This window comes from Chlorocebus sabaeus, chromosome 25 (assembly GCF_047675955.1).
Source record: "Chlorocebus sabaeus isolate Y175 chromosome 25, mChlSab1.0.hap1, whole genome shotgun sequence".
NCBI lineage: Eukaryota > Metazoa > Chordata > Mammalia > Primates > Cercopithecidae > Chlorocebus > Chlorocebus sabaeus.
In genome coordinates, this window is record NC_132928.1 from 4,175,350 (window position 1) to 4,197,178 (window position 21,829).

The following is a 21,829-nucleotide window of genomic DNA, read 5'->3' on the forward strand; positions in this document are numbered from 1 at the left end:
AGCCTTTTTTCCCGCCCCCCCTTCTTGCTTGAAACTCTGGGATTTTTGGGACCAAGATAGGAGCCCTTAGATTCCCACCCCCACCCAGCCTTCTGTTTTCCTAGGATCATCTGTTTGGGACCCTGGCCAACTGCTGTTTATTTTAAGACTCAGAATGTTGGAACTCAAAGGGGTTAGTTGGGAGTCCTAACTCCCAGAAAATGGTCATCTATTTAGTATTTGCTGTTTGAGAAAATACAGAAATGCTAAAACTATTGTAGATTCAGTCATACTTTCAAATGCATTTGTATGAATCACAGAAGCATCTGTGCATCTGAAAGACAGTACATGTGTGAGAGACACGCACATGTACTATGCCTGCTGACCATGCTTTAGTGCTCGTTTGGATTTCCAGTTGACTCTAAGCCTGAATTGTGAGATGAGATCAGACAGCTTCGTGTCTCCGTTCTTCCTGCTGGGACATTACATTGCGACATTACATTGCAAAATGTAGGTATGTCAGAATATGCACCAATACCAAGCATATGATATATATTTTGGTCTTTAGTTTTGCACTGTTTGGAGCAAATGATGAAGTATAGGATTTTAACAAAAGATACAAGGTGGAGTGTTTCTAGGTGCAATTTACTTAAAGGTAGATGGTACAGTTTCCTGGACACAATTAAATACATGTTTTGTTCATGGCTGTTAAAGAGTCTAGTGCTGGGGACAAGTCCCACCTTTTCTACTCCCCTTACTATGGAGAGAAGGATCTTCATTTGTGTACACGTGGGTTATGCTTTCTGCCCATGGACCATTGCCATGATAAAGTGACAGTGAGATGTGGCTTCAAATGCTAGCTCTGCCCCCTCTTAGCAATGTGTGTGTGGGCAATTAATCTCTGAGCACTGGTTTCCTCATGTATAAAATCTGGCTGATACGTCCACATAGTATAGAGCGGCCTGAGGATGGTACAGGAATTATTAGTGCTCAACATAGTGCTCAGTTATGATAGCCATTATTAGTAGAGTAACATTCTTCCTATAGAAACGTTGAACTTACAAAATTCTCAGGATTTGGCTTTTAGTAGGCAAAGAGGTCTAGTGAAGTCAGAACCATATTGCACTTTTTTTTTTTTTTTTTTTTTTTTTTAAAAGAGGCGGGGTCTGGCTCTGTTTCCCAGGCTGGAGTACAGTGGCATGATCATAGCTCAATGCAGCCTCAACCTCCTGGGCTCAAGCCATCCTCCTACCTCAGACTCTGAGTAGCTGGGACTAAAGGTGCCTCATCATGCCTGGCTAATTTTTTAAACAGTTTTTGTAAAGAGGGTCTCATGTTGTCAAGGTTGGTCTTGAATTCCTGGCCTTAAGTGATCATCTTGCCTTGGCCTCCCAAAGTGCTGGGATTACAGACACGAGCCACTGTACCCAGCCAGACTGCAATTTTTTTTTCCTTTTTTTTTTGAGACAAGTCTTGCTCTGTCACCTAGGCTGGAGTGCACAGTCTCAGCTCACAGCAACCTCTGTCTCCCAGGCTCAAGTGATTCTCATGCCTCGGCCTCCTGAGCTGGGATTGCAGACCTGCACCACCATGTCTGGCCAATTTGTGTATCTTTAGTAGAGATGGGTTTCGTCGTGGTGGTGTAGGCTGGTTTTGAAGTACTGACCTCAGGTGATCCACCCGCCTTGGCCTCCCAAAGTGCTGGGATTACAGGTGTGAGTCACCATGCCTGGCCCAGACTGCATTTCTTTAAAGAAGAAGGCCCTTCTCTAGTTTCAGAAGTCTGCAGCTAGGTCAGCAGTGGAGTATTCTGTGTTTACTTAGAGAAGCCAGGGGAAGCATTCCAAAGATCTCTTCTACATGTGTGTATTTATTTTATTGTATATAATTTTATAAATCATTTTTGCCAAAAAGTTCATAAAGGCATGCCCTGATATCCTGTCAGGTGCTGTGCTTTTTACTGTTAGGAGAGTCAAATTTGCTGTATTGCGGGTTGTGCTGACCTGTACTAGAGCCCAACCACAGGGACATTGCACGGTCAGGTCTTAGGTACTTAGGATAAAACGCAGCTGCAAGATTCCCCTCTGGGTTGAAGTTTTCATGTACAAATGAAATAAAGACTGCACCTGTTCAGTCTGGCTAAACACACAAATACTTTATAAAGGGTGTTGACTACACGTGAATGTCTTGAAACATGTAAGTCTGGTTAGAGTCAAAAATTAAAATGGTTTGGTATGGACATTTATTTTTCATTCTTCTCACAAAGCAATGCAACCCGCATTGTGATCCAGTGACTAGGAGGTTTCTTCGTTGATAAATACACTGATGTTAAAAAGTTTGTTGGTAAACCAGTAGTTGCTAAAATTCTTGACCTCTCAGGTGTCTGGTAAACTGGGCATTCAAAAGTATAGCATTCTGAATCTGTCTGGTTGGAAGCATTTGGTGTTTCGGTAGAAATCTTAAAAAAAAAAAAAAAATCCAGTAGTCAAATTGCGTAGTTCAAGTGAATCAGTAGCTCACATTTTTGTATGCTCTAGGCTTGGGGGATTTGTTATGAATTAGATACATTTAAGGTTAAATGGTTAATGTAACAGCCTGTGGAAATTATACCTGGAGAATTTAAAGAGTATTATGACTTTATAGTACATATTATTGAGAACATGGGATGTAAGTATAGCATCTACTTTAGATTTTAGTAACATTTTGGGGGATTTAAAAATCTTTGTTGTCTGAGTATATTATCACATCTCCCTTGTGAAATTGTAGGGAATGGGAATAAGAGTAGTTTGTGTATTACTGAAGGAACGCTCAGAGGTTTAGGATTTCAGGATAATAGCAGGATGGTTACCTTTGTTGGCAAAAAGTGTATGTCGGGAAAATCACAGCACATCTCCAGAGGCAGCGAGTCTTCCAGTATCTTTTGTTCGCGATTCCATCTTGCCCCCTCGATGAATAAACCAAAAATGTAAACTCCAGTGTGAAAGGAATCCAAGCCCTAAGATGGAAGAGAGGTGGTGTCAGGGGTCCCCAGGAGAAGCAGCGACCAACCAGAGGCTCCGTCCAGAACTGAGCCGGTGCATCCAGAGGGGCTCGTCCTGCCTAAGGCATGTTGCCCCAAGTTCTAAGGTGAATGCTTCATTTTTTTTCCTATTCTGAGTGCTTTAAAAACGTTATAGGCTTAGGTGTATCTATATAATCATCCTGAACTGAAATATATGTATTTTTTCCATGACGCCCTTCTTCAGCATGAAGACAAATACCTTCAAACACAATAAAGATGCAAATTCCTACAGCTGTAATTGTGTAGCCTAGCTTTTTAGGAGACAGCAAGAACAGTTACAAAAGGTGACAGAGTACACTGTGTTCAAACGTCACTTACCTTTACCATAGTGGCCACAACTACTGTCAAGGCTCTAGAAATGTAAAAAAGGCAGAAGAGGGTTTTTTTTTTTTTTTTTTTTTTTTTTTTTTTTTTGATATGGAGTCTCGCTCTGTTGCCCAGGCGGGAGTGCAATGGTGCGATCTTGGCTCACTGCAACCTCTGCCTCCCTGGTTTTGGTGGTTCTCCTCAGCCTCCCGAGTAGCTGGGATTACAGGAGCACACCACCAAACCCACCTAATTTTTTGTATTTTTAGTAGAGATGGGTTTCACCATGTTGGCCAGGCTGGTCTCGAACTCCTGACCTCAAGTGATCCGTCCCCCTTGGCCTCCCAAAGTGCTGGGATTACAGGTGTGAGCCACCATGCCTGGCCAGGTTCCATATATTTTTGAATGATACAGGTTAAATAGATGATTACATTTTAATGATAAAGGGTTAAGTAAAATGAGTTTCTGATGAGGTCTGCGAAGTAGAAAATTTAGTTGCCTGCAGCTCCAATTCCAGGTGACTCCAGGTGTGCCTAAGGTGGGCCTGTGAAGCCACATGCTCTCCTACAGGTGTGCTGGAGGGATGCCCAGCCTGGAGGAGCTGGCGGCCAAGTACCTGGCCACCCTGGAGGGCTCTGCCATCTCCTCTGATGGGGCAGGTCTCTGAAGAGAAGGGGTGGGCACTGCTGTCCTGAGCTCCCCCTTGATGCAGCCTGGGCCAGCTTGTTGACACAGGGGCGGTAGTGTGGAAGAGCCTGTGCTGTGCCTGGTGACACCTTCTGTGTTGTTCACTCTGGAATGTGACTACCTGGAGGTGCAAGCTGAACTCATATTAAGCACTTCCTATTTTGGCTTATTCTATAAAAGAATTTTGGCTGGGCGCGGTGGCTCATGCCTGTAATCCCAGCACTTTGGGAGGCTGAGGCGGGCAGATCACGAGGTCAGGAGATCGCGACCATCCTGGCTAACACAGTGAAACACCGTCTCTACTAAAAATACAAAAAATTGGCCAGGCATGGTGGTGGACACCTGTAGTCCCAGCTACTCGGGAGGCTGAAGCAGGAGAATGGTGTGAACCCGGGAGGTGGAGGTTGCAGTGAGCTGAGATCACACCACTGCACTCCAGCCTGGGCAACAGAGCGAGACTCCGTCTCAAAGGAAAAAAAAAAGAATTTTACTGGGAATTGCTTTGTATAATGATTTTTACTTCTCTTCCCCTTAACTTATATAAATGCAGATTTTCCTGTGCTGCACTTGTTCTAGTGTTGTCCTTTCCTAACAATCTTGGAAGAAGTTAATCTAACGCATTTGACAACGTCACTTCCATTTATACTTGGCGTAACTTGGTCATAGCTTACATGGGTTTTTCCTCTGAAAAACCTAAAACTGTAGGTAATTTGTAAATAGCCCCTTTTGGAGTGATTTAACTCTTCAAAGAGCCACTCAGAATAAATGGAAGTAATCTTACTTCAACTCAGTGGAAGCTGGTTCTTTGTATAAAGCAGAGATAACTGAGAACATCTGATTAGATGGATAGAGGCAAAAAGTAAAGTTAGGCGGGCAGTCCATACTCCTGCACTCCCCCTGTGAGTCAAGTAAAGGCCCTGGTGCACATCTGCCTCTTGTAGCCTTTTCATGTCTAATGGGTTATGTAGGAAGAGGTTAGGCTATGGGTGTAGAGTCAGCTAGACTTGGGTTCAAAGCTTACGATCTGCCTCTTGGAACCTTAGTTTCCTGACCTACAGAATGAGGATAATTTGTGAGGATTAAATAATGCAGGTAAAGAACTTAGCACATAGTACTCAGTCATTGTGGGCTAGTAAGCATCAGTGCCATCATTATCAGGCAGATTGGGATCTTCTGGAGGGCAGGAGCTTTCTTTTGTTCATCTCAGTATTTCCAACAGTCAGAGCAGTTTTGGACCCATACTTTCAAGTGAGTGAATTAATAAACAGTTGGGTAAACCTCAAGTCGAAAATACATCTGAACCTGAGCTTTCTTCCACGTCAGTACTCTTGCCAAGCGGTCACCTGATTTCTCCTAAAGCTCCAGTGACAGGCCACTCCCTGTCTATAAAAGGACACTCCACCATCATCATCAATTTAGATCAACTGCATGTGTCTTCTCCTTGGGGCTCCCCCTGGTTGGAGTTCTAGCAGAATTAGAGTCTAGTTCTTCATGTATCACCCTTTTCAATATTTCTTTTTCTCCTCAATCTTTTGCCTTGTAGGACAAACTCTCCCAGTTCCATCCTTCTTCTGACATGTTTCTAACATTCACTAATTCTGGGTAGTCTCAGAATCATCTTCAGTGCAGTCTGATGAGTGCTGAGGAGAGGAAGACCAGGACTGGACCAAGAGGCCAAACAGCATGAGTGTCCACCACCTCCTCCCACCCCAAATCCCGGAATGCATCTATAAAAGCACTGGAAAACAAGAAGTATCCCCAGTGGACCAGAAACTGTGAGATCCCTAAAGACAGAAGGCAGACAGGATTAGAATAAGGAAACCACCATTAATAATATGCACAATAAAAACTAAAAACATCACCCTCTTCAAGCCCCCCCACCCCAATCCTATAGAATAATATCACATAAAATATTGATACAAAAATCTTGAAAAAATATTACAATTAAGATGATTCAACCTTAGGATCTTCCAATAAATCATATTGATAAAAGTGATAAATTATGTGATAATCTCCATAAACCCTGAAAAGCTCTCTCATCACATTTAGCTTCCATTCTTCATTAAAAAAATTCCTAATATAGGAATCATAGCTTATAACAAAGTACACTCCAGATAGTTCTATGTAATCCGCTATGTTAATGAGATAAAGGATAAAAATGATCTGATTATTTCAATAGAAACAGGCCCAGGCATATAGAATTATTTGATCTATGACAAAGTTGAAGTAGGGAAAGGGCCATTTCAATGAAAAATAAATGGTGCTGAGTCAGTTGGGTACCCATATGGAACCAAAAGAACTTTGATCTCACCTCACACCATACACAACTCAATTCTACTTTTTTTTTTTTTTTTTTTTTTTTTGAGACAGAGTCTCACTCTGTCACCCACGCTGGAGTACAGTGGCACAATCTTGGCTCACTGCAACATCCGCCTCCCAAGTTCAAGTGATACTCCTGCGTCAGCCTCCCAAGTAGCTGGGATTACACGTGCATACCACCAAACCCGGCTAATGTTTTGTATTTTTAGTAGAGATGAGGTTTCGCCATGTTGGCCAGGCTGGTCTCGAACTCCTGACCTCAGGTGATCTGCCTGCCTCGACCTCCCAAAGTGCTGTGATTACAGGTGTGAGCCACCATGCCTGGCCTTCAATTATACATAGATCATAGAAAATAAGAGGTAAAGCAATATAGTATCTAGAAGGTAACAGGAGAATATTTTCATGAACTTAGTTTAGGGTAGGCAAAGATTTCTTAAACAGAACATAAAAAAGCATTAATCCTAAATAAAAGATGGAGACACTGGACTTCGTTACAACACAAAAGTTTTGTTAATCAAAAGACACCATTAAGAAAGTGATTTGGACAGTCACATAGTGGGAGAAGATGCTTTCAACACATTCAACACATGTATCTGATAGCATATGTTCAGAATATACAAGAATTTCTATAAATCAATAAGACAAAAGCAGTTCACAGTCTTGAACAGAAACTTCACAAAAGAGGAGATCCAAATATCAATAGTCATTTTAAAAGGTGCCCAACTTCATTAATCATCAAGGAAATGCAAATTAAAATCATAAAGATACATCACTGCAGCTGGGCGCGGTGACTCACGCCTGTAATCCCAGCACTTTGGGAGGCTGAGGTGGGCGGATCATGAGGTCAGGAGATCGAGACCATCTTGGCTAACACGGTGAAACCCCGTCTCCACTAAAAATACAAAAAAATTAGCCGGGTTTGGTGGTGGGCACCTGTAGTACCAGCTCCGCAGGAGGCTGAGGCAGGAGAATGGCATGAACCCAGGAGGTGGAGCTCGCCAGCCTGGGCAACAGAGCGAGACTCCATCTCAAAAAAAAAAAAGATATATCACCACACGTCCACTAAAAATACCAAGTAAATGTTGGCAGGGCTGTGGAGCAATCTTTTGCATTACTGGTGGGCTTGTGGATTGGTACAACCACGTTGAAAAACCATTTGGCAGTATCTACACCAAAGCTAAACATAAACATACGGCTATGTATGACCCTCAATTTATTTAATCATGAGCTCCATAACAACATTTGTGTCAGTGACAGACCACATATACCAAGCTGGTCCTATAAGATTATGATGGAGCTGAAAAATTCCTATTGCCTAGTGATGATGTAGAGCATTGCATCTATGAATTTCCATGTGTAGAAGTGTTTGGGTACACAAATTACTTACCATTGTGTTACACTGCCTGTAGTGTTCAATACAGTAACATGCTGTACAGGTCTGTAGCCTGGCAGCAACAGGCTATCCCATCTAGCCTAGGTAAGCAGTAGGCTATGCCATGTAGGTTTGTGGAAATACATTCTTAACAATGCATTTCTCAGAACATATCCCCATCGTTAAGTGGTACATGATTGTATTTATTTATTTATTTATTATTATTTTTTTCAATTCTTTTGGTTATAGCCAACCTACTGGGTGTAAAATGGTATTTCATCATTATTTTGATTTGCATTTCTCTGACTAAAAATATTGAGCATTCTTTCACATTCTTTTTTTTTTTTTTTTTTTTTTTTTTAAATCTTTAAACCAACCTCTCCCAACCCTGTCCCCTCTTCCTCTCCAGCATTAGTCCTGGAGCAGAAAAATAGATGCCCAGAATAAATTGGAATTTAGAAAATGACAACCGTGGCCCTTCAAATCAGTGGGGACAGTGGCATGAGTGGCAGGGCTGGGATGTGTGGTGCACCTGGCTCACTGGTGCTGTGTACTCTGCTCCAGCCCAAGCCGCCTCCATGGGTCCCACTTGCTGCACTGCTGAGGGCCGGGTAGGTGCAGGTTTCCACTTGGCACCTGCCTGAGCTCTGGAATAAGCCAGCTGGTGGGGGCATGCATTTCAGCCAAGAGCAGCTAGGACAGGTTTGCCCCCTGATTTAAAATATCACCTTTTAATCCTGACCTCAGCAGCATTCTGTCTTCATTTATAATAGGGGATACTTAGAAAGTCTGTTGATTATATTAACTTAAATCTTTTATTCACGATTTATCATCTTTTTTTCCTCCCGCCTCAAGGAAGAGAGTGGGAGACATGAAGTCTGAGGGCATTTGGACTTGAAGCAGGGCTGTACCTTGTCGATCTGCCTCTCTTGTGCCTGGAACATGGTAAGTGCTGAATAAAGGTTTGTAGAGGGCATAATTGATTGAATAAATGAATGAATGAATGATTACCCTTTCTAATCTTTGAATATTTCAGTACCTTAAATGCTCTCCTGACTATATTGAGTTTCTTTGGCATAAATACGGAGAACTTCTCATCCTTATCCGTGGTGTCGGAAATCACATGGTGGGTGAAGGTGAGGGTATCCACAGAGATTCCTCGGGACCTCCCATAGTCTTGAAGCACAGCAGCAAGAAAGGCTTTGGAGAAGAACACACACCATCAAGTTCCTTGTGAGTCTCAGGGCCTCCTGCTGGGGTTAGCAACAATGATGTCTCAAGGCGAAGGAAGGGAAGAGTGGAGGAAAAAGAGAGAACAAAAGAGATGGGCTGGGCGGGAGCAGAGGGCCAGTTCACCCACCCTCTTAGGCCTTGTTGACTTTGGTCTGGCCAGCTGCAGGAGCCTCCTGGTGAACGGGGGCTGTTTTTCAAGGCCAGCACCCCTCCTGTATTCATTGTGGGGATAGACAGGCTGTAAATTCTGAGACCCTCTCCATTTCTGAGCCAATCTTGGCTGATGATCCAACCTCATCCTCTCAGCAACAAAGATGGGACCCGGGGCAACTACAAGACCAAGTGTGTCAGAGTCTTCCTCAAGAAATGACATACGAACACTGGGAAAAGGGAGGTTCTGTTGCCTCTAGGGTTGCTGAGGTGCTTGTGGCCATGATTCCCCCTGGGTGCATGGAGAAAGGCTACCTGCAGTAGGAAAAAAATGAGAACATCTCGAACTCACCATGCCTGTCACTACAATCCCCATCAGCCTGCTGCTCTCCCTGTGCTCTGTATTTCAGTGAATGATGCCAGCAGCCACCCAGCTTTCCAAGCCAGAGACTTACGAGTCATGCTTAACCTCCTTCTCCCCCCTACCCCTGTCCTTCCAAACACAGAGTCCAGTTGGTTCTGCTTCCTAAATGCCCCCTACTCCCCGCTTCTGCTCACTACCACTACCCTACTCTGATCACCACCAGCTCTTGCCTGGAGAATAAAGCAGACTCCTTATTTTATTTATTTTTTGACGAGACAGGGTCTTGCACTGTTGCCCAGGCTGGAGTACAGTGGCAGGATCATGGCTCACTGCAGCCTCGACCTCCTGAGCTCAAGCAATCCTCCTGTCTCAGCCTCCTGAGTAGCCGGGATTACAGGTGTGCACTACCACACCTGGCTAATTTGCAGACTCCTTAAATGACCAGGACCCAGTCTTGTTCTTCTCCAAAGTACCCCTGCCCTTCTTCCTTTCTGTAGCTGCTGGATCATAACCTCTCTGGCCTGAAACACTTCAGGCCATCCTGTGGATGGAGTCAACTCTCTCAGTGTGTCTTACACAGCCCTGGGGGCCAGCCGTGCCCAACTTTGCAGCTGCACCATTCTCCCTTTTGTGGTCTTTTGCTTTGGCCATAATGAACATTTGGTTTCTCCTAGTGCAAATGGTGTTTTCTCTAGTAAGAATGCTGTCCCTGCTTAGTCCAGTCATTGAAAGACTCAACTTTTTAAGTCAGGCTGAGTTCAAATCTTGACTCTTAGTTTCCCCCCTTCCCCTCCAGAATCATTCCACTCAGTAGTGGAGTGACCTTGGATGAGACTCTCAACTTTTTGCTAGTGATATGACTTGGGGCAAATTTCTTAACTTCTCTGTGCTAAGGTTTTCTCTCTGAAAACAGGGATAGTTACAGTAACAACCTCATAAGATTGCCATGAGAATTAAATGTCTTATCCCTTTTATACAAAATCCTCAGAACAGTGCATGGCACCCAGTAAATACCATGTAAGCTCCACGAATTATTCTCTTCTTCCTCTGTTCGCACCTGGATAATACTTAATTGGTAGCAAGCTTCAAGACTCATCCTAGACGTTATTTCCTTAGTGGGCTTCCCTGGTTCTTAGTGAAGGTTCCCCTGTTTTATGCTCCACAAGTACTGATCCATTCATATATTCTATTCAGAATGCCATTCATTCATTCTTCAAATATTTATTGAGAGCTTTGTGTGTGTGTGTGTGCGCGCACTGGGGACTGTATCAGGTGCTAGGGACACCACAGAACTGAAAACAGACCTGGTTTTGCCTTCCTGGAGCTCACAGCCCAGTGTTGCCCCTTTACAACTCTCTTTCCATCCCCCAACCACACATCGTTGGAATGCACTCCGGTTCATGTCTGCCTTCCCTGCTGGACGTTTGTGCTGAGCAGGTAGGGCCTAGGTCCCAGCAAACATTCAGTCATCAAATCTTGTTACAGAAATAAATAAATGAATGGCTGAAGCTCAGAGTCAATCTTGTGAAGCTGCCCATCTCCGCCCCTTTGTCATGGCCTTTGGAGGGGCTGAGTGCTAGTGTTGACCTTTGACATCACAGGAGCAGTGGCCAAGAATGAGACAGTGACCTGTCAAGGCGCAGGTGAAATCTGATAGGGGTGGGTGGATTTGGCATGTGAGGAGGTTGGGGTGAGGGAAGGAAGTGGGTGGGGAGGGAGAAGAGACTGCTCTAGTCCACACTAGAGACCCAGACACCTGTGGAGGCGCAGGTGTTGTCATCCTAAAGGGGAGGGTGAAAGGGTGAGTGACAGAGGGGCTGAGTGCAGACTTGTCTGGGCCAGGTGTGGAGCTGACCTTGGTTCTAATGCTCACCTTGTGGAAAGAAGAAAGCTGGGAGCCAGTATCTTGAAGGAAATCCCTCAAGGAAATTGTTCTCTGACTCCTCAGGGTGTTTGCGTTTTTGGCTAGATGATGGAATAGACTGCTTCCAAATTGTGACAAATCTCATATACCTAGTGGAAGGCAGACCACAGGTTGTGGGGTTAAGGTCATAATAATTGCACAGCTTTGGGTGATGTGGGCCATTTCCTCCAGTCCCTCCCCTCCCAGGGCCCTTCTTTTACTTTTCATTTCAACTCCCCCAATGCAGGACTTTTATCAGGTCCTTGAATGGAAGCCAGCTATGATTTTAAGCTCATGAGGGAAAAGGGGGACCACAAAGGCTGCAAGGCCACAGATTTGGGTAACAAGAGATGTCATTATTATAGTGGGAATCCTGCCTGTGCCTTGCAGAATCTCGTTCGTTGTTTTTGAGGCACAGACTTCTCTCAAAGGATATAAAGAAATGTGGGTCAGATGTCTGCAGTGCTGCTGCTACACTTATAGTTAAACGGTATAGGAGGCAGCCTGGTACAGACTTTGGAACCAGTTCTAGGTTTGAATCTCAATACTTTCATGTTCTAGTTGTGAAGCCTTGGGCATTTCATGTCCTTGGACTCAGTTTCCTCATCTCTAAAATGGGGATGATGATAATGATAGCACCTACTTCACATCACAGGGCTGCTGTGAGAACTGAGTGGGCTGCTGTGAGTAAAGCTCCTAGAGAAATGCTCCATATCCTGTGAGGCACTTGCTAGATGTCACTACTCTAATGCTTCTCCAGCTATTTTTATTGTAACTACAAACACATTTAAAAATTACATGTGGCTAGGCGTGGTGGCTCATGCCCGTAATCCCTGCACTTTGGGAGGCCAAGGCAGATGGATCACTTGAGGTCAGGAGTTCAAAACCAGCCTGGCCAACATGGTGAAACCCCGTCACTACTAAAAATACAAAAAATGAGCTGGGCATGGTGGCAGGTGCCTGTAATCCCAGCTACTAGGGAGGCTGAGGTAGGAGAATCGTTTGAACCCAGGAGGCGGAGGTTGCAGTGAGCCGAGATTGTGCCACTGCATTCCAGCCTGGGTGATAGAGTGAGACTCTTGTCTCAAAAAAAAAAAGAAAAAAAATTACATGTAACTAATTATTTCCTTTCACATTTCACCCTGTGCATTTCTTAGGAAAGAGAAATGTACTATGTTGTAGTCATAACTCTGTCTCTTGGAGTGGAGGCAGTTTACTCAAGACTCAACATTATTAGGTCCCCACTTTCTCAGCTCAAACAGAAGACAAGAATCCCGCCCTTGCTTAATTCACATGTAACTGTGACAACCCAAGGAGACCAGGCACGGGAAATGATGTTATAAACCTTTGGGCTTTAAGCAAAAATGAGGAAGAAATGTAAAGCAGCTTTCATCCATACCGACGCTGTATTGCAGTATAAGCCACTTTAGCCCAAGTATTGAAGAAATTCAGTCGCTGGATGAGATCATCAATCCAGGAACTCAGTGGCTTACATGATCTGTAGGCGTGTTTCTGTTGGGATGTAAAGACAGTCACATCATTTTTTTTCTTTGTCTTTGGGGTCATTAGGAACATTTCTGCAAACCTTGGTAATAGACTCAAGTGCCAGGCAGAAATAACTTCGCAGGAGAATGTCATTTTCCAACTGAAAGCACATAATGAAAAGTCTAAACCTTATCACCAGGGCAAAACAACATTATCTTAACAGTGTTTTGGATAAAACGCTTGGAAGCTTCCATCCTGGCTGAAGGCTTTTATCACTCTTCTCAAATCTTTTCATTTTCTCACCTTCTTTCCTCCTCTCTGGGGAGATGACCTTCACATGCTATTAGGTATGAGCAATTTCAGCTTCCTGGCCTTCCCCTATACAAAGTTCTATAAATCCCACCCACCGTCTACTCCCTTACCTACCTTTGCCTTCCAGTTCTGAGCCTAGCTGCCCCTGCCCTTGCCCCTGCGGATTCAGCTTTCCATTCTCTAGCCCTGTTTATTAACGCTCCCTTCCATCTTAACTACACAAACCACCCAACACTCAATCCTACCTGTTTGTTGCAAGTGGGGAGGAGGAGACCCTTGCAGCCCTCTAGCCTATTTCTCCCTTTGTTTACTGTCCCCTCTTCTGGAGTCTTCATTAGAAATCACAAGCGACCTTCATTTTCCATCTTCAAGCCTCACTCCCCGCACTATATCCTCTGCAGCTTTTGACGGACCTCATTGCTTCCTCCTGCTCTCTCCCCTAGGCTTCTGTGACTAGACTCCATCCTGGCTTTCTCTTGAATTCTCCAACTACTTCTTTTTAGGTCCCATTCATTGGCACCTCTTCTTCCCTCCCTCGAGGCTGGTGTTGCCTGGAATCCTTTCGGCCCTCTTCTCTTGCTACTTTATTTTCCCTCTCCCAGATTGAATCCATGGCTCTGTCTAGGTTAGCGACACCAAGCGCTCGCTTTGCAGCCCGTGCTCTTGTACCATTGCTTTTCTTATTTATTTATTTATTACTATACTTTGAGTTCTAGGGTACATGTGCACAACGTGCAGGTTTGTTACATATGTATACATGTGCCATGTTGGTGTGCTGCACCCGTTAACTCGTCATTTACATTAGGTATGTTTTCTAATGCTATCCCTCCCCGCTCCGGTCTCCCGACAATAGGCCCCAGTGTGTGATGTTCCCCTTCCTGTGTCCAAGTGTTCTCATCGCTCAATTCCTGCCTATGAGTGAGAACATGCGGTGTTTGGTTTTCTGTCCTTGTGATAGTTTGCTCAGAATGATGGTTTCCAGCTTCATCCATGTCCCTACAAAGGACATGAACTCATCCTTTTTTTTATGGCTGCATAGTATTCCATGGTGAATGTGTGCCACATTTTTAAATCCAGTCTATCACTGATGGACATTTGGGTTGGTTCTAAGACTTTGCTATTGTGAATAGTGCCACAATAAACATATGTGTGCATGTGTCTTTGTATTACAGCAGCATGCTTTATAATCCTTTGGGTATATGCCCAGTAATGGGATGGCTGGGTCAAATGGTATTTCCAGTTCTAGATCCTTGAGGAATCACCATACTGTCTTCCACAATGGTTGAACTAGTTTACAGTCCCACCAACAGTGTAAAAGCGTTCCTATTTCTCCACATCCTCTCCAGCACCTGCTGTTTCCTGACTTTTTAATGATTGCCATTCTAACTGGTGTGAGATGGTATCTCATTGTGGTTTTGATTTGCATTTCTCTGATGGCCAGTGATGATGAGCATTTTTTCATGTGTCTGTTGGCTGCATAAATGTCTTCTTTTGAGAAGCGTCTGTTCATATCCTTTGCTCACTGTTTGATGGGGTTTTTGATTTTTTCTTGTAAATTTGTTTAAGTTCTTCGTAGATTCTGGATATTAGCCCTTTGTCAGATGGGTAGATTGTAAAAATTTTCTCCCACTCTGTAGGTTGCCTGTTCACTCTGATGGTAGTTTCTTTTGCTGTGCAGAAGCTCTTTAGTTTAATTAGATCCCATTTGTCAATTTTGGCTTCTGTTGCCATTGCATTTGGTGTTTTAGTCATGAAGTCCTTGCCATGCCTATGTCCTGAATGGTATTGCCTAGGTTTTCTTCTAGGGTTTTTATGGTTTTAGGTCTAACATTTAAGTCTTTAATCGATCTTGAATTAATTTTTATATAAGGTGTAAGGAAGGGATCCAGTTTCAGCTTTCTACATATGGCTAGCCAGTTTTCCCAGCACCATTTATTAAATAGGGAATCCTTTCCCCATTTCTTGTTTTTGTCAGGTTTGTCAAAGATCAGATGGTTGTGGATGTGTGGTATTACTTCTGGGGGCTCTATACTGTTCCATTGGTCTATATCTCTGTTTTGGTTCCCGTACCATGCTGTTTTGGTTACTGTAGCCTTGTAGTATACTTTGAAGTTAGGTAGCATAATGCTTCCAGCTTTGTTCTTTTGGCTATGATTGTCTTGGCAATGCGTGTTCTTTTTTGGTTCCATGTGAACTTTAAAGTGGTTTTTTCCAGTTCTGTGAAGAAAGTCATTGGTAGCTTGATGGGGATGGCATTGAATCTGTAAATTACCTTGGGCAGTATGGTCATTTTCACAATATTGATTCTTTCTATCCATGAGCATGGAATGTTCTTCCATTTGTGTCCTCTTTTATTTCATTGAGCAGTGGTTTGTAGTTCTCCTTGAAGAGGTCCTTCACATTCCTTGTAAGTTGGATTCCTAGGTATTTTATTCTCTTTGAAGCAATTGTGAATGGGAGTTCACTCATGATTTGGCTCTCTGTTTGTCTGTTATTGGTGTATAAGAATGCTTGTGATTTTTGCACATTGATTTTGTATGCTGAGACTTTGCTGAAGTTGCTTACGAGCTTAAGAAAATTTTGGGCTGAGATGATGGGGTTTTCTAAATATACAATTGTGTCATCTGCAAACAGGGACAATTTGACTTGCTCTTTTCCTAACTGAATACCCTTTATTTCTTTCTCTTGCTTGATTGCCCTGGCCAGAACTTCCAAGACTATGTTGAATAGTAGTGGTGAGAGGGGGCATCCCTGTCTTGTGCCAGTTTTCAAAAGGAATGCTTCCAGTTTTTGCCCATTCAGTATGATATTGGCTGTGGGTTTGTCATAAATAGCTCTTATTATTTTGAGATACGTCCCATCAATACCAAGTTTATTGAGTGTTTTTAGCATGAAGGGCTGTTGAATTTTTTGAAGGACTTTTCTGCATATATTGAGATAATCATGTGGTTTTTGTCTTTGGTTCTGTTTACATGATGGATTACATTTATTGATTTGTGTATGTTGAACCAGTCTTTCATCCCAGGGATGAAGCCAACTTGATCATGGTAGGTAAGCTTTTTGATGTGCTACTGGATTCGGTTTGCCAGTATTTTACTGAGGATTTTTGCATCGATGTTCATCGGGGATATTGGTCTAAAATTCTCTTTTTTCGTTGTATCTCTGCCAGGCTTCAGTATTAGGATGATGTTGGCCTCATAAAATGAATTAGGGAGCATTCCCTCTTTTTCTATTGATTGGAATAGTTTCAGAAGGAATGGTACCAGCTCCTCCTTGTACCTCTGGTAGGATTCGGCTGTGAATCTGTCTGGTCCTGGACTTTTTTTGGTTGGAAGGCTATTAATTATTGACTCAATTTCAGAACCAGTTATTGGTCTATTCAGGGATTCAACTTCTTCTTGGTTTAGTCTTGGGAGGGTATATGTGTCCAGGAATTTATCCGTTTCTTCTAGATTTTCTAGTTTATTTGCATAGAGGTGTTTATAGTATTCTCTGATGGTAGTTTGTATTTCTGTGGGATCAGTGGTGATGTCCCCTTTATTATTTTTTATTGTGTGTATTTGATTCTTCTCTCTTTTCTTCTTTATTAGTCTTGCTAGTAGTCTATCGATTTGTTGATCTTTTCAAAAAACCAGCTCCTGGATTCATTGATTTTTTGAAGGGTTTTTTGTGTCTCTATCTCCTTCAGTTCTGCTCTGATCTTAGTTCCCACACAATAGTAATAGGAGACTTTAACACCCCACTGTCCACATTAGACAGGTCAATGAGACAGAAAGTTAACAAGGACACCCAGGAGTTGACCTCAGCGCTGCACCAAGCAGACCTAATAGACATCTACAGAACTCTCCACCCCAAATCAACAGAATATACATTCTTCTCGGCACCACATCGCACTTATTCCAAAATTGACCACGTAGTTGGAAGTAAAGCACTCCTCAGCAAATGTAAAAGAACAGAAATTTTAACAAACTGTCTCTCAGACCACAGTGCAATCAAACTAGAACTCAGGATTAAGAAACTCACTCAAAACAGCTCAACTATATGGAAACTGAACAACCTGCTCCTGAATGACTACTGGGTACATAACGAAATGAAGGCAGAAATAAAGATGTTCTTCGAAACCAATGAGAACAAAGACACAACATACCAGAATCTCTGGGACACATTTAAAGCAGTGTGTAGAGGGAAATTTATAGCACTAAATGTCCGCAAGAGAAAACAGGAAAGATCTAAAATTGGCACCCTAACATCACAATTAAAAGAACTAGAGAAGCAAGAGCAAACACATTCAAAAGCTAGCAGAAGGCAAGAAATAACTAAGATCAGTCCTGTTGCTTTTCAATAGCTCCACTTGAGAGCCCCTCTAGCTCCTCACACTTTCCGTGTCCAAAATAGGATTTCTTCATCTGTTCCTTACATAGCACATCTTTCTGCTTACCCTGTTTCTGAATGCACTAGTTCCTACCCATTTATCCAAGCCGGACATTTCTAACTGACTCATCTTATCTCTTGTCACTCTGTCAAGTGAGCAATGGTCTCAGCCACATGTGACTGTACTTACAGTGTACCAACTCAGCCGTGTTCTTTCAGCCTTACTTTGCACTTGTAGAGTCCTAGCTGTTTCACCATGGGGCTTGCTAAGAATGTAATAAGGCCTCTCTGCTTTTTAGTTTCCATATCTGTAAAATAAGGTCATTGGAGTGGGCGTTCCCTAAGAGCCTTTCAAGCTCTGAAGTCCTATGATTCTGGATGTGTTTCTACATCTCAATTTTTCATCACAGCTTATATTCAGTTTTAAGGAGTTATAATTGTTATTATTTCCTCTTGTCTGTCTTCAAGTTTTCTCATAGGTTTTAAAATAACTTCATTGAGACGTAACTCATATGCCATACAACTTACTTATTTAAAGGGTACAACAGTGTACAAGTTAATGGTTTTTCATATAGTCACTGAGTTGTGCAACTACCACTGTAGTCAATTGTAGAACGTTTTCATGACTCCAAAAGAAAACCCTCTCAGCATCCATTCTCCAATTCTCTGTCACCTGCAAACCAAGGCAACCAATAATCTACTTTCTGTCACTATGGATTTGTCTACTCTGGACATTTCCTGTAAATGAAATAATATAATATATGGTTTTTTTGTGATGGTCTTCTTACACTTAGCACAGAAGAACTACTGTTTTCAAGGTTTATCCATATGGTAGCCTGTGTCAGTACTTCATTCGTTTTGCTGGCTGAATAATATTTCATTATAGGGACATATCACATTTTATCCATTCATCAGACAATGGACATTTGAATTGTCTTCACCTTTTGGGTATTATAAATAATGCTGCCATGAACATTCATGTGCAAGTTTTTGTGTGGACTTTATTTATTTATTTATTTATTTTTTGAGACGGAGTCTCCCTCTGTTGCCCAGGCTGGAGTGCAACCTGGAGAAGTTGGTTCACTCCAACCTCTGCCTTCTGGGTTCAAGCTATTCTCCTCCCTTAGCCTCACAAGTAGCTGAGATTACAGGCACCCACCACCATGCCTGGCCATTTATTATTATTATTATTATTATTATTATTATTTTTAGTAGAGACAGGTTTCACCATGTTGGCCAGGCTGGTCTCGAACTCTTGACCTCAGGTGATCCACTGCCTTGGCCTTCCAGAGTGCTGGGATTACAAGCATGAGGCCCCATGCCCGACCTGGATTTATATTTTAATTTTTCTTGAGTATATTCCTAGGAGTGAAATTGCTGGGCTAAATGGTAAATCTGCTTAACTTTTTGAGGAACTACTGGACTATTTCCAAAGTAGCTGCACCATTTTTCATTCCCATGAGTGATGCAAGAGGGTTCCAATTTCTCTCAATGCTTGTTTTTGTGTATTTTTAATTATCTCCATCTTAGTAGGTGTGAAGTCGTATCTCATTGCGGCTTTGATTTGCATTTCCCCAAAAGCAAATGATGTTGAACATCTTTTCACATGTCTACACAGGTTTTTAATCTGGTATAGGATTCAGGGTTCTGGAAAAGGCCAGTGCTAATCCTAAGGGGAGAAGTTCATTTCTGGAGAAAGAGTGTTTGTGTCCAACATCAAGCTTGTTAATTTCCTACTCTGTGCTGCCAGATCTTCTATGGCTTATAATTCCTGGTCTAATAAATTTTGTGTTTTTACAATTTGGTCTTCTGTTTAAGACCACAACCCAGCAATTTCTTCATCATTTTGTTTAGCTTTGTTTCTATTTTAAAAGCAATGAAACCTAACACTTATAGTAATACCAAGAGTGCACCTACTTCGACATGAACTGCCATGATACATAGTTCACACACATAGAGAGTGAGAACTACATGACGGTGTCACCTGTGGCTAACGGTGACTGTTAAGAGGCACTCCAACTTCAGAGATGTGAAAATATGATAAAGTATGTCAGCATCTTTTAAGAGTTACATATTTCATCACATAGATGCACCATTTACCTTCACCATTCCCTTGAGCTTGGACATTTATTTTAAGCAAGCAAGAAAATAGGAAATAATAATAATTGCTTACCTGCCACAATGTAGGTACTCTCATATTAAGTAAAGAGTTAAATATTTCCTCCAATTCTTGGGTGAGGATGATCTCTCCTTTTATAGCAAGTTGAAGATCTTTTAAGGATTTATGTATGACAAATAATAACTTATCAAATCGTTTAATTTCTTGCTTCAAAAAGGTTAGCAAGACACAATGGATAAGGGGGTCATGATCTGGATTTTAAAAAGAGATAAAATTTTGATATTTTATAGATTAAAAAGAGGCTTTACATGGAGAGACTTAGGCTTTGAAAGTTAAGGGAATTTCATGTATCTTGACCAGGGGTTGATAAACGTTTTCTGTAGAAGGTCAGATAGCAAACATTTTAGGGTATGGGGACCATACCACCTCTGAAAGCTACTCGCCTCTCCCCTTGCGGTGTGGGTGCAGCCACACTATATACTGGTATAACAACGCTATCTACTATGTGTGGATGCATAGACAATATGTCATGAGTAAGTGTGGCTGTGTTCCAGTAAGTTTTATTTATGGGCACTCAAATTTGAATTTCACATAACATTTATGTGTCACAAACTATATTTCTTCTTTTGATTTTTTTCAACCATTAAAAAAAATGCAAAAGCCATTTTAGTTCACAGGCTGTACAAAAACAAATGCTGGGCTGGACTTGGCCTGTGAGTCCTAATTTGCCGACCTTTGATTGAGACTCAACAATAATACTGTTTTGATAGACTATTGCTCAATATTTGGTTCCCAAATAAACTTCTGCAAAGGGATAAAATACGGGTATTAAAATTTAACTGGGAAAATTATCATAGTCCAGCAATTTAGCCCCTTAGAACTGGGTTTGGAGCCATCTCTTTGCAACCAGGCTTCCTCTGTCTTCCTGGGCCTGCCCTGATTCCCCTTAGCTTCTGAGTCAAGTGGTCTTTCAGCAGAAGGTCCATCTAAACCTCTGCTGTTCCAGAAGGCAGATAGGCAGAGAGACCAGGCACCTAAGAGCTCTTGAGAATCTCCCAAGCAGAGTTGCTGCTTTCTGGTTTGCTACACTTATTATTTCTTCACTTTTGATTTCAGTGCCACACGCTACCCACCCCCAAACTAAAGCATGATTTTCTTCTGTGCTCTCTGTTTTTCAACTTGGAGAGAGGAGGCAGAGACTGAATTTTCCATCTTATCTCAGTCTTTTCATTTCTATGGAATTTTTGTCCTATCTTTACCTTACTCCTGATGCCAGAGTAAGTTTACCTTACTCCTGATGCCTTACTCCTGTCCCATGCTCACCTTCGAGATTTTTAGAGAGAGACTCCCAAATGGAGCTTGACATCATGCTTTTCAATGTGCTTGGAGTTCCAACAGCACTTTCTTCTTTCTCCACTGTCAGTGGCAGCCGCTTTAGCAAGTCGGATAGAATTTCCATCACCAGTTCATCCTTACTCTGCTCAGGTCTGCAAAAGAAACCAAGAAAAGAATGAGACACAGAACAGGAAGGGGGAGATGGGGAGAGATTTGTTAAAGGATTCAAGATTACTGGTAGACAGGAGGGATAAGTTTAGTGTTCTATACCACTGTAGGATGACTATAGTTAACAAAAATAGATTATACATCTTCAACTAGCTAGAAGAGAGGATACTGAAAGTTCCCAACACAAAGGATAAATGTTTGAGATGATGGACATGTGGATTGCCCTGATCTGATCACTATACATTGTATGTATTGAAACATCACTATGTACCCCAGAAATATGTATAATTATTATGTCAATTAAAAAAATAAAAATTGGCCGGGCGCAGTGGCTCATGCCTGTAATACCTGCATTTTGGGAGGCCGAGGCAGGCAGATCACTTGAGGTCAGGAGTTTGAGACCAGCCTGGCCAACATGGTAAAACCCTGTCTGTACTAAAAATACAAAAATTAGCCAGGCAGGGTGGGCACCTGTAGTCCGAGCTACTCAGGATGCTGAGGCGTAAGAATCACTTGAACCCAGGAGGCGGAGGTTGCAATGAGCCGAGGTCGTGCCACTGCACTCCAGCCTGCGTGACAGAGCAAGACTCTATCTCAAAAAAAAAAAAAAAAAAAAAAAAGAAAAGGAAAGAAAAATAAAAGAAATCAAGAGAATGACAAGCTAC

General features: G+C 42.3%; 1 protein-coding gene across 1 annotated transcript in view; it reads right to left on the reverse strand.

The window, feature by feature from the left end:
- Positions 1-1,646: 1,646 nt before the first annotated feature.
- Positions 1,647-21,829, reverse strand: part of DNAH14 (dynein axonemal heavy chain 14) — a 528,962-nt gene continuing 508,779 nt past the window's right edge. Inside the window, exons 80-86 of the mRNA XM_073011492.1 lie at positions 20,985-21,148; positions 19,716-19,912; positions 12,774-12,886; positions 11,345-11,484; positions 8,764-8,924; positions 2,828-2,974; positions 1,647-2,437 (exon numbers count right to left, since the gene is read on the reverse strand). Of these exons, the coding sequence (XP_072867593.1) occupies positions 2,222-2,437; positions 2,828-2,974; positions 8,764-8,924; positions 11,345-11,484; positions 12,774-12,886; positions 19,716-19,912; positions 20,985-21,148 (1,138 nt within the window). The 3' untranslated portion in view covers positions 1,647-2,221. The remainder of the gene's footprint in view (positions 2,438-2,827; positions 2,975-8,763; positions 8,925-11,344; positions 11,485-12,773; positions 12,887-19,715; positions 19,913-20,984; positions 21,149-21,829) is intronic.